The 14,394-nt window shown below is 34.3% G+C and overlaps 1 protein-coding gene across 2 annotated transcripts in view; it reads left to right on the forward strand.

Moving 5' to 3' along the window:
• The window catches only part of LOC116766679 (centaurin-gamma-1A), a 113,311-nt gene extending 99,559 nt beyond the window's left edge, over positions 1–13,752 (forward strand). For both annotated transcript variants that reach the window (XM_032656709.2, XM_032656710.2), the window contains exons 4-15: positions 5,607–5,748; positions 5,994–6,128; positions 6,792–6,916; positions 7,943–8,467; positions 8,597–8,762; positions 8,972–9,151; positions 9,608–9,801; positions 9,917–10,028; positions 10,174–10,291; positions 10,648–10,767; positions 10,972–11,197; positions 11,402–13,752. In XM_032656709.2, the coding sequence (XP_032512600.1) occupies positions 5,607–5,748; positions 5,994–6,128; positions 6,792–6,916; positions 7,943–8,467; positions 8,597–8,762; positions 8,972–9,151; positions 9,608–9,801; positions 9,917–10,028; positions 10,174–10,291; positions 10,648–10,767; positions 10,972–11,197; positions 11,402–11,794 (2,436 nt within the window). In that variant the 3' untranslated portion in view covers positions 11,795–13,752. The remainder of the gene's footprint in view (positions 1–5,606; positions 5,749–5,993; positions 6,129–6,791; positions 6,917–7,942; positions 8,468–8,596; positions 8,763–8,971; positions 9,152–9,607; positions 9,802–9,916; positions 10,029–10,173; positions 10,292–10,647; positions 10,768–10,971; positions 11,198–11,401) is intronic.
• The last annotated feature ends 642 nt before the right edge of the window (positions 13,753–14,394 follow it).

Here is a 14,394-nt window from a genome sequence, read left to right on the forward strand (position 1 = left end):
ATGTGTTATTTAATAAAATAGTTCTTAATTCATGACTCAACAAAGTTTAAGTCGTGAAATTTTAAAAAGTTCGACTCAGCAGTCAACAGGTCTTTGTAAATTTTATATGAGTTTTCATGGATCCGCTCTCAGCGCTCAGGATACAGTATTCAAAGTTGTAAGTGAGTGTAACTTAAGTTGAGTATGATATAAGTTAAAAAACAACTTAACCAGTTTTGAGATAAGTTTAGGTATAAACGAAATATGTGCCCGAAATACAATATATCTATTTAATTACATGCGCCATTTATTTTAAGCATAAAGACATTTTCTTGCTGGGTTCAAGCAAGTAATATTAAGACTTCATGCAATTGTTAAATTTGTTTTAAAATTTTACGCCATTCTTTTAATTATAAAAGTAATAAACGTGTTAAAATTGTTTTAGTATCTGAAATAATAATCGTTTGTTACTTATAATAAACGAATTTTAATTTTAAAATGTCCAAACATAATTACAAAGATTTTTTATTTGATTTATCGTGAAAATAATATTGCTGAATAAAAATAAATGTTTAAAAAAATATCGCATAACTAAAATAATACTTTAGTTCGTACAAAATTTTATTAACTCCAATAAAATGAACACTCGCGAACTATTTGAATGAAACTAATATTTTTCGGATATACTGCCCGTGCTTTATTTTTGGTTAAAACTACATACTCCCGACGTTTCGGTTACTTTTCAGCGACCGTGATCACGGTTGAAAAATATTAGTTTCATTTAAATGAATAAAAGTTGCGAAAGCCTTAGATCTCATCGCTCGCGAACTATTCACTGGAGATCAAATATTTGTTAGTGTAATGGAAGATTCTGGAACGTTCGAGTTTGTCTCTCTACGTGATCGGGAATGTAATGCTCACTAAATGTCATCGTTGACTTAGGTCTTAGATTTACTTATGTTACATCAATTTAAATATCACACAATTATGTAGGTAATAACAGTTAAATATTGCCATGTAGCATTCTACTATATATATAGTTTAATTTTGTAACAAAATTTTCGTGATGGCAACACTGATAAACACGTATTATTATTTAAATATTTTTTCCAGAACGTGTAACAATAAGTAATACGTTTCCATTTCAAAACAGAATAATTAATAGAAAAATCAATAGGGCAATTCCTTTTAAGTGATTAGTTTACTGGTGTTTTATAAAATTAATATTAAATACATATATATAAAGTATGCAATCGATTTTTATATAAAAGTAAGTGATGTGTGTGATGTGACAAACCTTATATATGTTTTGTGTAAAACAATATTATAAATTCCTTTCACGTCGTACAATGTTTACGTTACAAGAACGTGGCTTTAGGAACTCAATAGAACGGGGAATTCCTATTTTTTCAACCCTAACTATGTAGTTTTAATTTACGGTTATTTTTGTTAACTTGGGTTTTTCAATGAAAGGTATTGATATTTAAATATATCCTAAATTATGAAAAGTTTTATAAAATTTTGTTATAAAGAACGCTCGCAGGACTTGTCGCTCGTCATACAGAATCGGAATCTTGGCATTTGTATTTGCAATTGATACAACAAATCAATTCACGTATAGCAACAACAGTACAATGTAAACACTGCCTTTTAAAGTGCCATTATGTTTTATTTATGAGATTCGTTTTAAAATCGTAGATAAATTTCACGTTTCTACTTTCTTGTATTCGGTTGGAATGTGATGAAAACTTTTATTTTATTATAGGCATAATAGATTTGGGTTTTATTGAACTTTGACTGCTATAAATCATTCGTTCATTTATTTTTTATAGTGTTGCCATTAAATACATTACCGCGATAATTGGTTAAATAACAAAAAAATATTAATTAATATTTGCTTATCTTAAAAACACTAAAGAATTTTTTAAGTAACTTCACCTGTTGTTTGGGTAGCAGATGATTGCATGTAATTAATTAATTAATTGGTACGTAATTTCCATTTTCGTTGTGTATTCCACGCCCCCGCGGTCTTAGTTACTGTTAGTGTGGAACTTCATTTTTACTAGGCGCATTTCTTCGTCCGTGTCTTAATACCTAATTGCTTGTAATTTTCGACACGTGCTCGAGCACTGTTGCGTGAAGTGTCTTTAGTCTAAAAATAATTCGTTTGTAATTTGTATTTAGTTCTTTTTCGATTTGTTGGTCTTTTGTTTTAGACGGAAATGTTTATTTATTTATAATAATCAAGTCGACATTTCAATTAATAATGTTGGGTATGAATCGGAAGTAGTTGACCACAAGTCGTCTACGTTATAACAGAGTTTACAAGCGAGTTATCGCAGGTGAACACCGCAAAGGTGCCTCAGTATCGTGTTACTCGCCCGCATTATTCTTGATTTTATTCAGACTTTAAAAAAATCAACTCAACTTGTATTGTAAGGATCTTTTGTTAGATCTCCTCCCAGCTTCGCTTGACGCTTGAAAAACCTGTTCCCGATAACTCGTAACGTGATTACAAAAGACGCGCTGCGACGCTTTGTTTTACAAGAATTTACTATGAAAAGAAAAAGATTAAGTCATAAAAAGTTTGTATAACTATCCTATTATTATGAGTGTAAGGTATTGTTTGGAATATAAATAAATACTTATGTAAACTACGGCGTGTGTTACTTTAAACTAAAATGTTGATATAATTTTGAAATTTGACGTGTGATACGTTATTGATTTAAGTCTCTATTACAAATGAAGTGTTTACGTCCAACGTGAATTATTCATAGGAGCGGATAATATTTATCTCCGCTTATTCTTTAACATTAATAGTTTGAATAAGAGCGGCTTAAACGAGAAAAAACACTATATTCAAGATCTTTCATGACGTCATCATGACTTTTGATTTTTTTTTAAATGAAAATACAATTTTTAAAAGAATGCATACTACAAATATATACTATAAATATATATAGTAGGTATTAACGAATTGAGCCGCTGGTAACACTAGCTGGGTAACTTATATAATATTAAGTATTAATTTTATCCCGCGGCTTTGCTCGCATTACTGGAGCTAATATGTTTTATTTTGGAGTAGGTATATATTACTAGTACCATGCGCGTTATTCAAGCACGGTAGCCAACATAATAAAAAAAAAAATATAAATCTCTATGCTTATTTGATGTTAAGAAACAAACAGTATAATGTTACATATTTTTCGTTGAGATATAAGTAGGTCTCTGATAATTATTCACTTTATTAAAGATAAATATCTCCATCAATCAACACGAATACAAAGGATTATATTGATAGCATTATACAATTTAATAATTATGTCACGTTTTAACTTTAATATATTATAAAGATAGATAAATAAATTTTATATTTGATATTGATTTATAATATTCCAGTGCACTCCTCAAACACGTATAGCTGTATCAGTGTTCTATGTGAAGTTAGGATGTATTTAGCATTCAGTTATTAATCGGCCAAAGATTTATCGTAAAGTACCAAATCTCACACAAACATTTACATACTTTATTGATTGTATTTGAAATTAGAAGAGTTGTACCAAGTATTATCCTTATTCATTGATGTAGGCACTTTATATAGATACATATAATTTAATCTTTTGAACAACAATATCTATAAGTTATCCTATATTTTATATTTAGCTATGCGCCGTTAAGGCTGATTTATTTGAATGGCCAGCACTTTTATCTTATTCAATATAAAATATCAGTCTGATGCGATATTATGATAATGTTATATCTCAATGAACGCGGCAGTAAGTACATTTTATCGCCAACAAAACATCCCGGAGTGATTGTCTATAGTACTTGATAAGCCGTTACATACAAGAACCTAAAATACACATATAATATATTTATATGGGAATAGTGCAAGGTTCAGGAGCGATGCACTCGGTGTTTCTATCTCTATCTGAAATGGATTTTCAGTGTGTTAGAAAGGGAAGGAGAAGGGTAAAGGCTTCGCAACGGGCTCCCAATCCGCCCGCCCGCCCAGTCGACTTCGGTTTTCTGCCCTGTTCGCAAGCCACTGACAGCTTCCTAATATAATTTATACTATGACAGTATTTTGAATAAAACTAATATTAAAAATTAATAATATTTAACTATTGCTTGAGTTTGAAGTGCAAAATTATATATATTCATATGTACCGGTAAGAATTTTAATTATATATTATATTAACCTGCCTTACAGTAATAAATAATCTTTAAAATTATTTAATATTAAATAATTATTGCAAAACTCAACGCTTCATTCGATATTATTTTCAAAACCTCCGAGTAAATACAGCATGTAACATATATCTAATAATAGTTATAGATCGATGAAGTAAGTGACTTTTCAAAAGATGGGGAATTTAGGGTTTATGTCACAAAATATTATACTTATATAATATTAATATTAAATTAATTATAATAATTTTAATTGATACTACTTCAATACTTAGGAATATTATACACAAAAATTAGTGATATATGTCTTTGAGTATTTCTTTTTATTGTCTAATTCACGACTCTCCCTTTCAAAGCCTATTATTAAGAAATGCTGCGAGCTATTTAGTAAAGTATGTCTTAAGGGACGGATGGAATATTCAGGTTTGAAGAACTGTTTGATGATAAAGAGGTTTTCATTCAGGATTCGAGTTCTGTTGTATCCGAGCAAGGGTTGCCACCCTCCTACGCACGTATCACCATTCAAGTGGAAGTCTACTTGTTCAAACATTCCGCTGTTAGCGTTCACTTACGCAAACAATATGTTTATATTTTAAATAATAACACGATCTATAGCACACTATATTTAGACTTATCCACTAATTTTATAAGACCAATGATAAAATCATTTAATACTCTGTTATCATATAATTCAATTTCAGTCTGAGCAACTTCGTATAACTTTTTTTTTTTTATAATATCTGTACTAAATCATTCGTTATTCGTCTGAATTGATAAAAGACGTGTACTATTAAATATTAATCATTAATAATAATACTAATTCTATCTGTCGCTTCATTGTCAACATTCTTCTGTTTAACGATCTATTTTTTCTGTCACCGTCTAAAAACACACATATTCAAGAAATTTCATTTCCTTTAACAGATAATATATATTTTAAACTTTGGGAACAATAACTCCATGGTGTATGAAATATATTTACCGTTTTTTAATCTGTGAATACTTTTACGAAAAATATCAAGCTGCACACGAATTTCTGTTTAAAAAAGTATTGATTTTATGCTTATATTTTCAAAAGTGCTTATTTTCTTTGCTATATTGCCAGAGTTATTTTTTATGGTAATTGGATATTATGGAATAACGTTTTTTATTTCCTTGTTTTCGCCGATGTTTGTAAACCCGAATGAGACAATATCTTTAACAACGTAATGTTCCTCCGTCTTTGTGTCGGCATGTCGATAACAATAATTACTATAGTGCCACAACCCTTACATCTGTATGGCATAACCCCTCGTAATTACGATGGTTTAAAAACCTAGGGTGGATTTTTTTTATATTTACGAACAGCATAGTTGTTTTATTTTGCACGATATCGATTTTGGCGTCGAGTTATTAATTTTTTCATTTAAGTAAATTAGTTATTCTCATTGTTACAGTTCACAGCGTGGGTAGATGCTGTGATTTTTGTGTTCAGTCTCGAAAACGAGACGAGCTACAACACGGTGTCGACTTACTTCAATAAGATGTCTCACTATCGGAATTCCGCTGAAATTCCAATTATTTTAGTTGGAACTCAAGGTATGTTAGAATATATTTATAAATTATTATTACATCTGTTTAGTTCAGTTCAAATTCGAAGAGTAGTCATTTAGTTGTTACACTATAATTTGTTAAGCCATCGTATTCTTTTAGAAAGTCCTTAGAGAAACAAAGCATACAAAGATACATTTCTTAGTATGCCTAATTAGCATGATAATAAAAATGCGTCTTAACAGTCTAAATCTTAGCTATTATTTCCTCCTCATAATCGGTTATTCTTCCAGATGCCATAAGTGAAAGCAGTCCGCGCGTCGTTGACGACAACCGCGCTCGTAAACTATCCAATGAACTAAGGAGGTGCTCTTACTACGAGACTTGTGCGACTTACGGTTTGAACGTCGAACGAGTGTTTCAAGATGGTTAGTTTTTAAACATATGATCAGATAAAACAGCATATACTTAAAAATATCAGTATTGCAATTTAAAAGTCAATTGCAGTAAAGAAGAATAATTAATTTATTCCTTATTGTAGTTATATCTGTTTTATCTGTGCATTCATATTTCAATTGCATAATATATGTTTCTATACGCATATACGTTTCGCGTGCGTCTATCTACAATTTGCGTGATGATATCGGATAGTGGATGTAGTTTTTGCGTGGGGAGTTTGTTACGCGCAGTGGTAACACCGGTCGCAAGCTGAGCGGTCGTATCGCTCGGATGGAGTAATTTTCATTCGTTCCGCATTGTTTACATTTTTTTGTCATTCTTCAATAAACGCTTTGCCGGTAAATTGTCAGTGTGTGGTTTTTTGTGATAAGTGTCGTGTTCTGATGGAGAAATGGATAAAACGCTTATATTCAAATCGAATATGTCACCAATATCGAGTTTAAGGCGTCGGAGTTCATGCTACAATATACAAAGAGCTGAGGAACGCGACCGACGAAAATCGGCTAAATTTGAATGTGCGTGGATGTTAACCGTTTAAAGTGTATTGTTTTCGTGCATCAATTAAAATTGATTTAGAATTTGTAGCTCTGTTATTTTTGTCTTGTGTTGTGACGAGCGTGTTATTTTTCCAGCGTGCCAGAAGATCGTAGGAACGAGACTATCAGCATCATCGCAATGCCTCTCGGGTTCGAGACCGGTGACTCCACAGCCTCTGGCCAATTCTCCAAGCCACAATCATTCCACATTTCTATACAAGGTAAATCCTATAGCTAAATTTCATGGTTCACTAAATTCAGTAAACAAGTTTAAATTTGTTCTGTCATAGGCAATTTAATGTCAAGGTCTTTGTAGCACCAAAACTAAATTCAAACTTATAAATACGCTATTATACTTTTTATGCTATGCCTGCTTCGTATAAAATAAGCGTTGAGTGTTTATATATTTTTAGGTTCAAGCAATTTTGACCGACGATCGCTTTTGTTATGTTTATACTATTAATTTTAGCTCAAAGATAACTTTATCAATAATTGAAAATTAAATATGAATATCTCCACTAACTCATCATATCATGGGATATTAAAATGATTTTATTACTTTTTATTATTTGTAAAATATTCAACATGATATAAAAATCAAGATATGTCTTTACTTTATTGCTGATAACTTTTTAGAGATTGTGTGATATATTTTTATATAACTGTTATTTAACAGTACATATATATATATATATAAGACTATTGTTCATGTTTAAGTGGTATTTTGAAAACAAAATGTAGGATTTGCATAAAATTATATTTATTTTCAGCAGCAGTAATGTTGATCTGATGCCAATTCAAAATTAGTTTTCTCACATGTCTCAGTGTAATGCTCTGTCAAGGTTACACTTTCCATTATTACAGATAATGGTTAATTGTAATGTTTAACGACCCATATCTCTATAAACCAATCTAGATTTAAGTCTAGATTTAGTTGGACATATTTGAGTTTATTTTTGTATAAACATATGTGATTTTAGGTTGTTAAGTGGCTTTTATACTTGAATTTTTTTTTATCCTGCAGTTGAAATTCCTATTAGTTTATTAATGAAGAAAAGTATGACTAAAATTTCATAGATATGAGTGTGTCAGTGAAAGCTATTAGTTATAACTTGGGTGACCTATACTCGTTAGTACTGTAACTAAGACAAAAATACTTAAAACATAATATGGAAGTACTATAATTGAAATAAAGTGTAAAAAGTAACTTTTGGGTCTCGATAGCTCATATTGTATCTCTACTTCAGGACTCCCTGCCTCGTCATCACACACTGTCAGCATCTTCGCATCACCTCCACCGAGGTGGTTCATCGTTTGACGCTTCATCAAACAGCAGCGGCATATCATCAACGCATGTCGTAGAAATACACAGCACAAACGGCTCGGACACATCGTCTAGATGGGGGAATTCGCTCGGCAGCCACGGCTCATCATCAGGACTGGTTTCCATAGCAACGGAGAATAACAACGTTAAATTCACCGCACCCCACTGTCTAGATAATCTACAACCAGCAAAGGATATCAAAGATTTGCCAACCCCATCATCCACACCGACCACATCTAGGAAGTCTAGACGAAGATCGAACCTCTTCACACCATCGAAGAAAGGTGATGATCGTTTGAAGAACGGTGAATTGGGTTCAGGGAGAGCTATACCATTGAAACAGGGTTACTTGTATAAGAAAAGCAGCAAGGCTCTTAACAAGGAGTGGAAGAAGAAGTATGTCACGCTGTGTGACGATGGCCGGTTGACATACCATCCTAGTCTACATGTGAGTACAGTACAATCAATAATCTGTTTTGCAAAACAATAAAATTAATATGTCATTTGGTTTATTAATGCCTCATGTGACGGACTACATGACTTGACTTAATATATCAAAGCTGTGTGAATGTTTCAGGATTATATGGAGGATGTCAACGGCAAGGAAATATCGTTACAATATGTAACGGTGAAGGTTCCTGGACAGAAGCCGCGAGGATCCAAGTCCATCATCACAACCGTGCCGGGCTATAACGGATATACCAGTGTTGATATACATGACAGCATTGGGGGACTATCGTTAGGTAAAGGGAATTATTTTACCTTTAATATAAATGTTATTGCTGAACATATACTAATTAGGTATGTGTGTTTACTACAATAGATATTTTTTTGTAAAAACTTTTATTACTCTGAATGTTAATGAACATCTTTCATTGAAGTTTTATGATATCATATTTTTGGAAGTTTATTTAGTTACAAGTATCTAAATTTATAGTATATATGTTCACAGGCTACAAAGACAAGCCGACCCGAGCTACGGACAAGGCTTTAATGTCAGCGTTCGATACTATGAAGGAGCCGGCGTCCGGGAGGCAGTCCGCCGATGACGTCACTGACAAAGATACACCGCACGTCAAGAAACGACACAGGCGGATGAAGAGCAGCGGGCTCAAGAAGGATGGGGACGAAGGTGGGATGGATTAAAATATTACGTAGTAGTCACCGCTGGGTATGAGACGCCCGGACCACTTCCAGTCCGGTGATATGCTAAGTTCGGCGTTAAAAGTAACTCGACGCTGAGTTTTTTAATGACTAGAATATTAGCTGCAACGAATTTTCACCCTTTTTGTTTCTTTTAACTGTTTGTTCCTATGTACACGCCCGCTGTGCCTAAGCCTGTATAACCATGGCTCTCATTTCTTACTTTCTTAAAGAAGGTTATGAGAATTCCATCCTTAGACGAATTAGACACGAAATTATTGTAAACAATCTAACCATGCGACTCTCACTCAGACAGATATCACCTGTGTCATCCGTTTGTTGTATTTACTACATGAATTAACCGTCACTATCGAGTTAAAAGTGACTTTGATAGTAAAACATGACATGATGAAGTCTCTACTAAATCATACTATTGTTATTGCAGAAGTCGACCCGGCTACGTCGTGCGAGTTCACGATAGTGTCCTTGGACGGTAAGCGGTGGCGGTGGGAGGCGGGCGCGGGGGCTGCGGGCGGCGGAGGGGGCGCGGGGGGCGCAGGCTCACCCGCCGCCGCCGCCGAGAGGGACGCCTGGGTCGCCGCAGTGGAAGCTCAGATACTAGCCTCGCTACAGGGACGGGTGAGTTATACCCGGTTTCAATGTGTGATAAATTCGATGAACGAAATTATATATCGTATATATACATTTGTAACCGCAACGGAATATTAATTATGTATTAATATATTCTTTAAAGACGTCTCGTCAGCCGGCTCCCACCGGGGCTAACTCAACGGGCGACGTTCGAGCGACCCACTACATACGACGTGTGAAGGGAAATGACAAGTGTTGTGACTGCGGAGCGCCAGGTACACTATAATACTGTTGTATACTAATATTCTATACAGTACAAATTCTATAACTACACATATATATATATATATATATATATATATATATATATATAATATTTGTCTAAATGTTTAATAAATGATTTTATAATTACTAACTCAGATCCGGACTGGGCGAGTCTCAACCTGGGCGTGGTGATTTGTATCGAGTGTTCAGGAGTCCACAGGAACCTCGGCTCGCACGTGTCCCGGGTCAGGTCGCTCGACCTGGACGAATGGCCGTCAGTATATAATTACATATATAACACTAGCTCCTACTCGTGACTTTGTCCGCGTCGACTTAATTATTAAATTCAGTGACAAATAAATATGACAACTACACTATCTACTTATTGTCTGTGTTACGTGAAGTATATTCTATTCTCGGGTTCGATTCCCAGCTGATAAAATATTTGTATTTTTAAACTTTTATAACAACTTATTTAGACGATACCGTGTAGGTAAAAGCCTTTCTATACTAATTATCTTGTATTTACATTTTCTATGACATAAACATATAAGTATGTTATGTGCTTAAAGTATATATTATAGAGTGAGTACATGTATATAAGATGATAATTATGAATGTTTCGAACAGTCTGGGTCATGTGAGCGTGATGGTGGCCATGGGGAATGCGTTGGCGAATTCCATATGGGAAGCTGATCTGAGAGGACATATTAAACCCATAGCTACCTCCTCCAGGGAGGATAAGGAAAGGTACGTTGCGATTCATTTACATTAGTACATTAGTACAATAGTATCTTGAAGAATCTACATATGAATAAAATGATCACTAGCTTATTTGGATAGGAAAATAATTTTGGATGAAATGTATAAGATGTGCTTGATATTCATGTTTCACTTGGCGTAATCCGATCTGCTTCGTGACACTAATTGTATTATTTGTTTTTAATTTTCCAGGTGGATCCGTATGAAGTACGAGCGTCGTTCGTTCCTGTCGTGTGAGTCTGTCCGCGGCAGTGTGGGCGAGGCGTTGCGGACTTACGCGGCTCGCGGCGCGGTCGGCTCACTGGCTGCTCTGCTGGCAGCGCAGCCAGCGCGCTCGCCTCACAACAACGACAGGAACCTGGCGCTCAGGGCGGCCGCCGCGGCTGGACATCTACCCGCAGCACAACTGCTGATATGGGTGAGTCAAGGAGACAGATATGATGATCATGCAGTTGGTTACATAATGTTTATTTAATGGTTCAAAGTAAGGATAATAGACTTCAACAGAGTAAAGAATTGCTTATTGTATTTGTATATTGTTAATTTGTAACCGTTTTTGTCGATTAAATAGTGTAGTAATAATTGAAACAAAGATTATTAACTAAAATACATAAATTTCCAGCACAACGGCAACCCGAACTTCCCTGACGCGGACGGACACACGTGCGTGTTCTACGCCCGGGCCGCAGCCAATCACCTCTCCGGCATACCGACGCAGTACCCGAAGAACCTCCAGATAACGTGTCCGCTGCACCCCAACCCACCCACCAGCGGCACTAACTCCACCAGCTCCAGCTCGAGCGCCAAAAGCTCAAAGAACGCTGAACCGGAATGCAATTGCATTATATTTGAATTGCTGAACGCTCAGAGCGCTTCGAACGCGCTGGTCGAGATACTGATCGGCCTCCAGAACAATCAGTACATGAGCAACGGGTTCGATTCCTTCACACAGACCCTGGGCCGGCCTCTGGGCAGCCTGTCGCTGACCAACGGCAAGTGCGGCAGTATAGTGTAATGGACATTTGATAATTTTAATCTATAAGTTTCATAGTTACCGTCGCATAAGATGTACCCACAGTCTCGGACAGCCTACCGACCCGACAGCTATCGATGTAACATTAATTATGTTGTCAACAATCATGGCCGCTGTTTTGTTATGTTCACAAATTTTTTATTATAATTACTTGTAATTTTTTTTAATTTTTGTAAGTATTTCGTCTCTGATTCGTGTATTTAACGCTGCGTCGGCCGGGACGCCTCTGGTACTATTCTTGTCTATTCCATACATTAAGTCGTAGTTATGTGTGAAGTGCTGTAAGTCTGTACATTGTTAAGAGGTGCTTTGTTTAAATTACTCAGTCTCTTGGTGCTGTTAATTTATTTTCGGTTTCGGTCGCTATATTACTTATTTAATTTCTCTTACATATAAAATGTTAATTTAATAGCAAAACGTGAGCCATATGATAAATAAAAATTAATGTATTCTATGTATGTAATATTGTTTAATATTTGGTTCCAGAGTTTAAAAAAAAATCTTTTTGGTTTTATTTAATGAAGAAACAAAGCACTGTGAGTGAAAATTAAAAATATTCTTATAATCCTTTGTAATGTTGAGGATTTTTCATATAACTATATAATTATCTCCACTTCATTCCAGTCCATAGATAACTAATTTGTAAAACATACATTTTATATGTAGTGTAAATTTATTTTATTGTATAGATAATTAATTCTTTAGCAAATTTCATGTGAAATGAGGTTTAACTCTTAGTCGAATGATACAAACGTACTGAACTTTATAAAGGTCACACACTGCGGGGACAGTGTGTACGAGCCTTTATTGATAATAAAGCGGTTTTACACTATGGAGAGCACGCTACATCGGGTAGAGCACTGTATGGACACATTTGAATTATCAAATACTTATATAAATATTATCACGTCGTATGCACATTTCAGTTTTTGTTGTCATCACAAATGATACACAATTTCAAGAGTTATCTCCGTATTTGTTATTTTGTTTGTTTTATTTGAACTTTTTCTATGAGCGCTGTATGCTTCATGACGGCGTCGCTCGTAGCTTATAGAACACACCTAGACGTAATTTATTGAATTAGTGTACAAGATCTCAGCTCAACGCTATTTGTAGGGTAAATTAGAGTGAATATTTAGGATTAATTATTGTTCGCTTTCCCCCAACCTCCCTTGAGCTTGGATACATTCGCCTTGGCCGCGGGTCATGTATAGCTGGTCTTCGGACAAATGTGACTCGTTTCAATACATTCCAATAACGTTGTCCAATCTCAAGGGACTCTAGTGGATGTGATACTCCTAAGGTTTCCCGTAATAAGCCAAATGTACTGAACCCTTCTGTGCCTACTTTACGTAGTCTACGCTTTATACTAATGATTGCAGTCCACGCGATTTATAATCTGTGCGGACTGTGACGTTGTTATTGTATTATACTTATAACTAATGTACACACGCGGCGAGTACAGGACGGTGACGGGCGCGCGTTCAGTTGTAACGACACATGCGACCACGTCGTAATGTCAACCTTATTGCTAGCATCACAACGGCGGTTTTCGATTGCTTCGTATATTAATTTATTTAACAATTTTTATTTCTTCAACAGATTTTATTCGTTTTTAAAAATGGAATTTGTAATTATTATTATTCTTTTTAGTTTATAATAAAGCCGATGTCAGTATTGGATTATATTATATAACTGTAATGTTTTTGAAATATTATAGATGATTTTTTTTTTTAAATTCGTTACAAGGACATTTGATTTTGCGAGTTTATTACTTTGTTTGTTAGATATATTATTTTTTTGTATATTTTGTGTAGAGGCCAAAGAGCTTAACTTGTAAATACGGCGCGGCCGCCTTCAGCCGCACTGACTTCGTTACTGTAATTACTAAGACATTGTTGATGTTCTTGATATTGTGGAAATAAAGTGGAAACTGAAAATTCGCTCCTTTATTTTATACCCTCTGTCATAGTTTATGAGCATTAAGAATAATGAAGAGAAATTAAATGTTATGTGTTTATTACATCTTTCGATATTTCTCTAGTATTTAATGGAACATCCATTTTTCTCTTCAGACGGTAATGTATAAATTTAATACGTTATTTATATAAAACAGTTCTTTAATAACATATATTAAAAATTAATTCAAAAGTCCGTCCGGTCCTTATTTAAAAGGTGATTTAAAACTCTATAAAGGATTGGATACGTTATATAGCTCTTAATATTAATTTCATCGCAAGTGGTAATAACGTCCCGTTTTTTGTTAGATGTCTTATAACGTTAATACTGACGGTATTGTAGTAAAACAAAATTTTAATTATCCGGTTAGAGATATTTCGTGTAACAATTCATAAAAATTTTAACTTTCCTCCATCTTTATATATAATAAGTTTAATATTGGTAATATTATTCCATTTCGGACCGAGAGAAAACATCTTAAGTTGTTTTGTGTATTGCAGTGACGAACGGACAAAAACATATATATTTTTTCTTTTATGATAATAGCTTGTAGACCCAGGATAATGTTTGTTAAACATCTCCGACAACCTACTGTCTTATTGTGACTTAATATATGTCGGACT

Source organism: Danaus plexippus, chromosome 10 (genome assembly GCF_018135715.1).
Source record: "Danaus plexippus chromosome 10, MEX_DaPlex, whole genome shotgun sequence".
NCBI lineage: Eukaryota > Metazoa > Arthropoda > Insecta > Lepidoptera > Nymphalidae > Danaus > Danaus plexippus.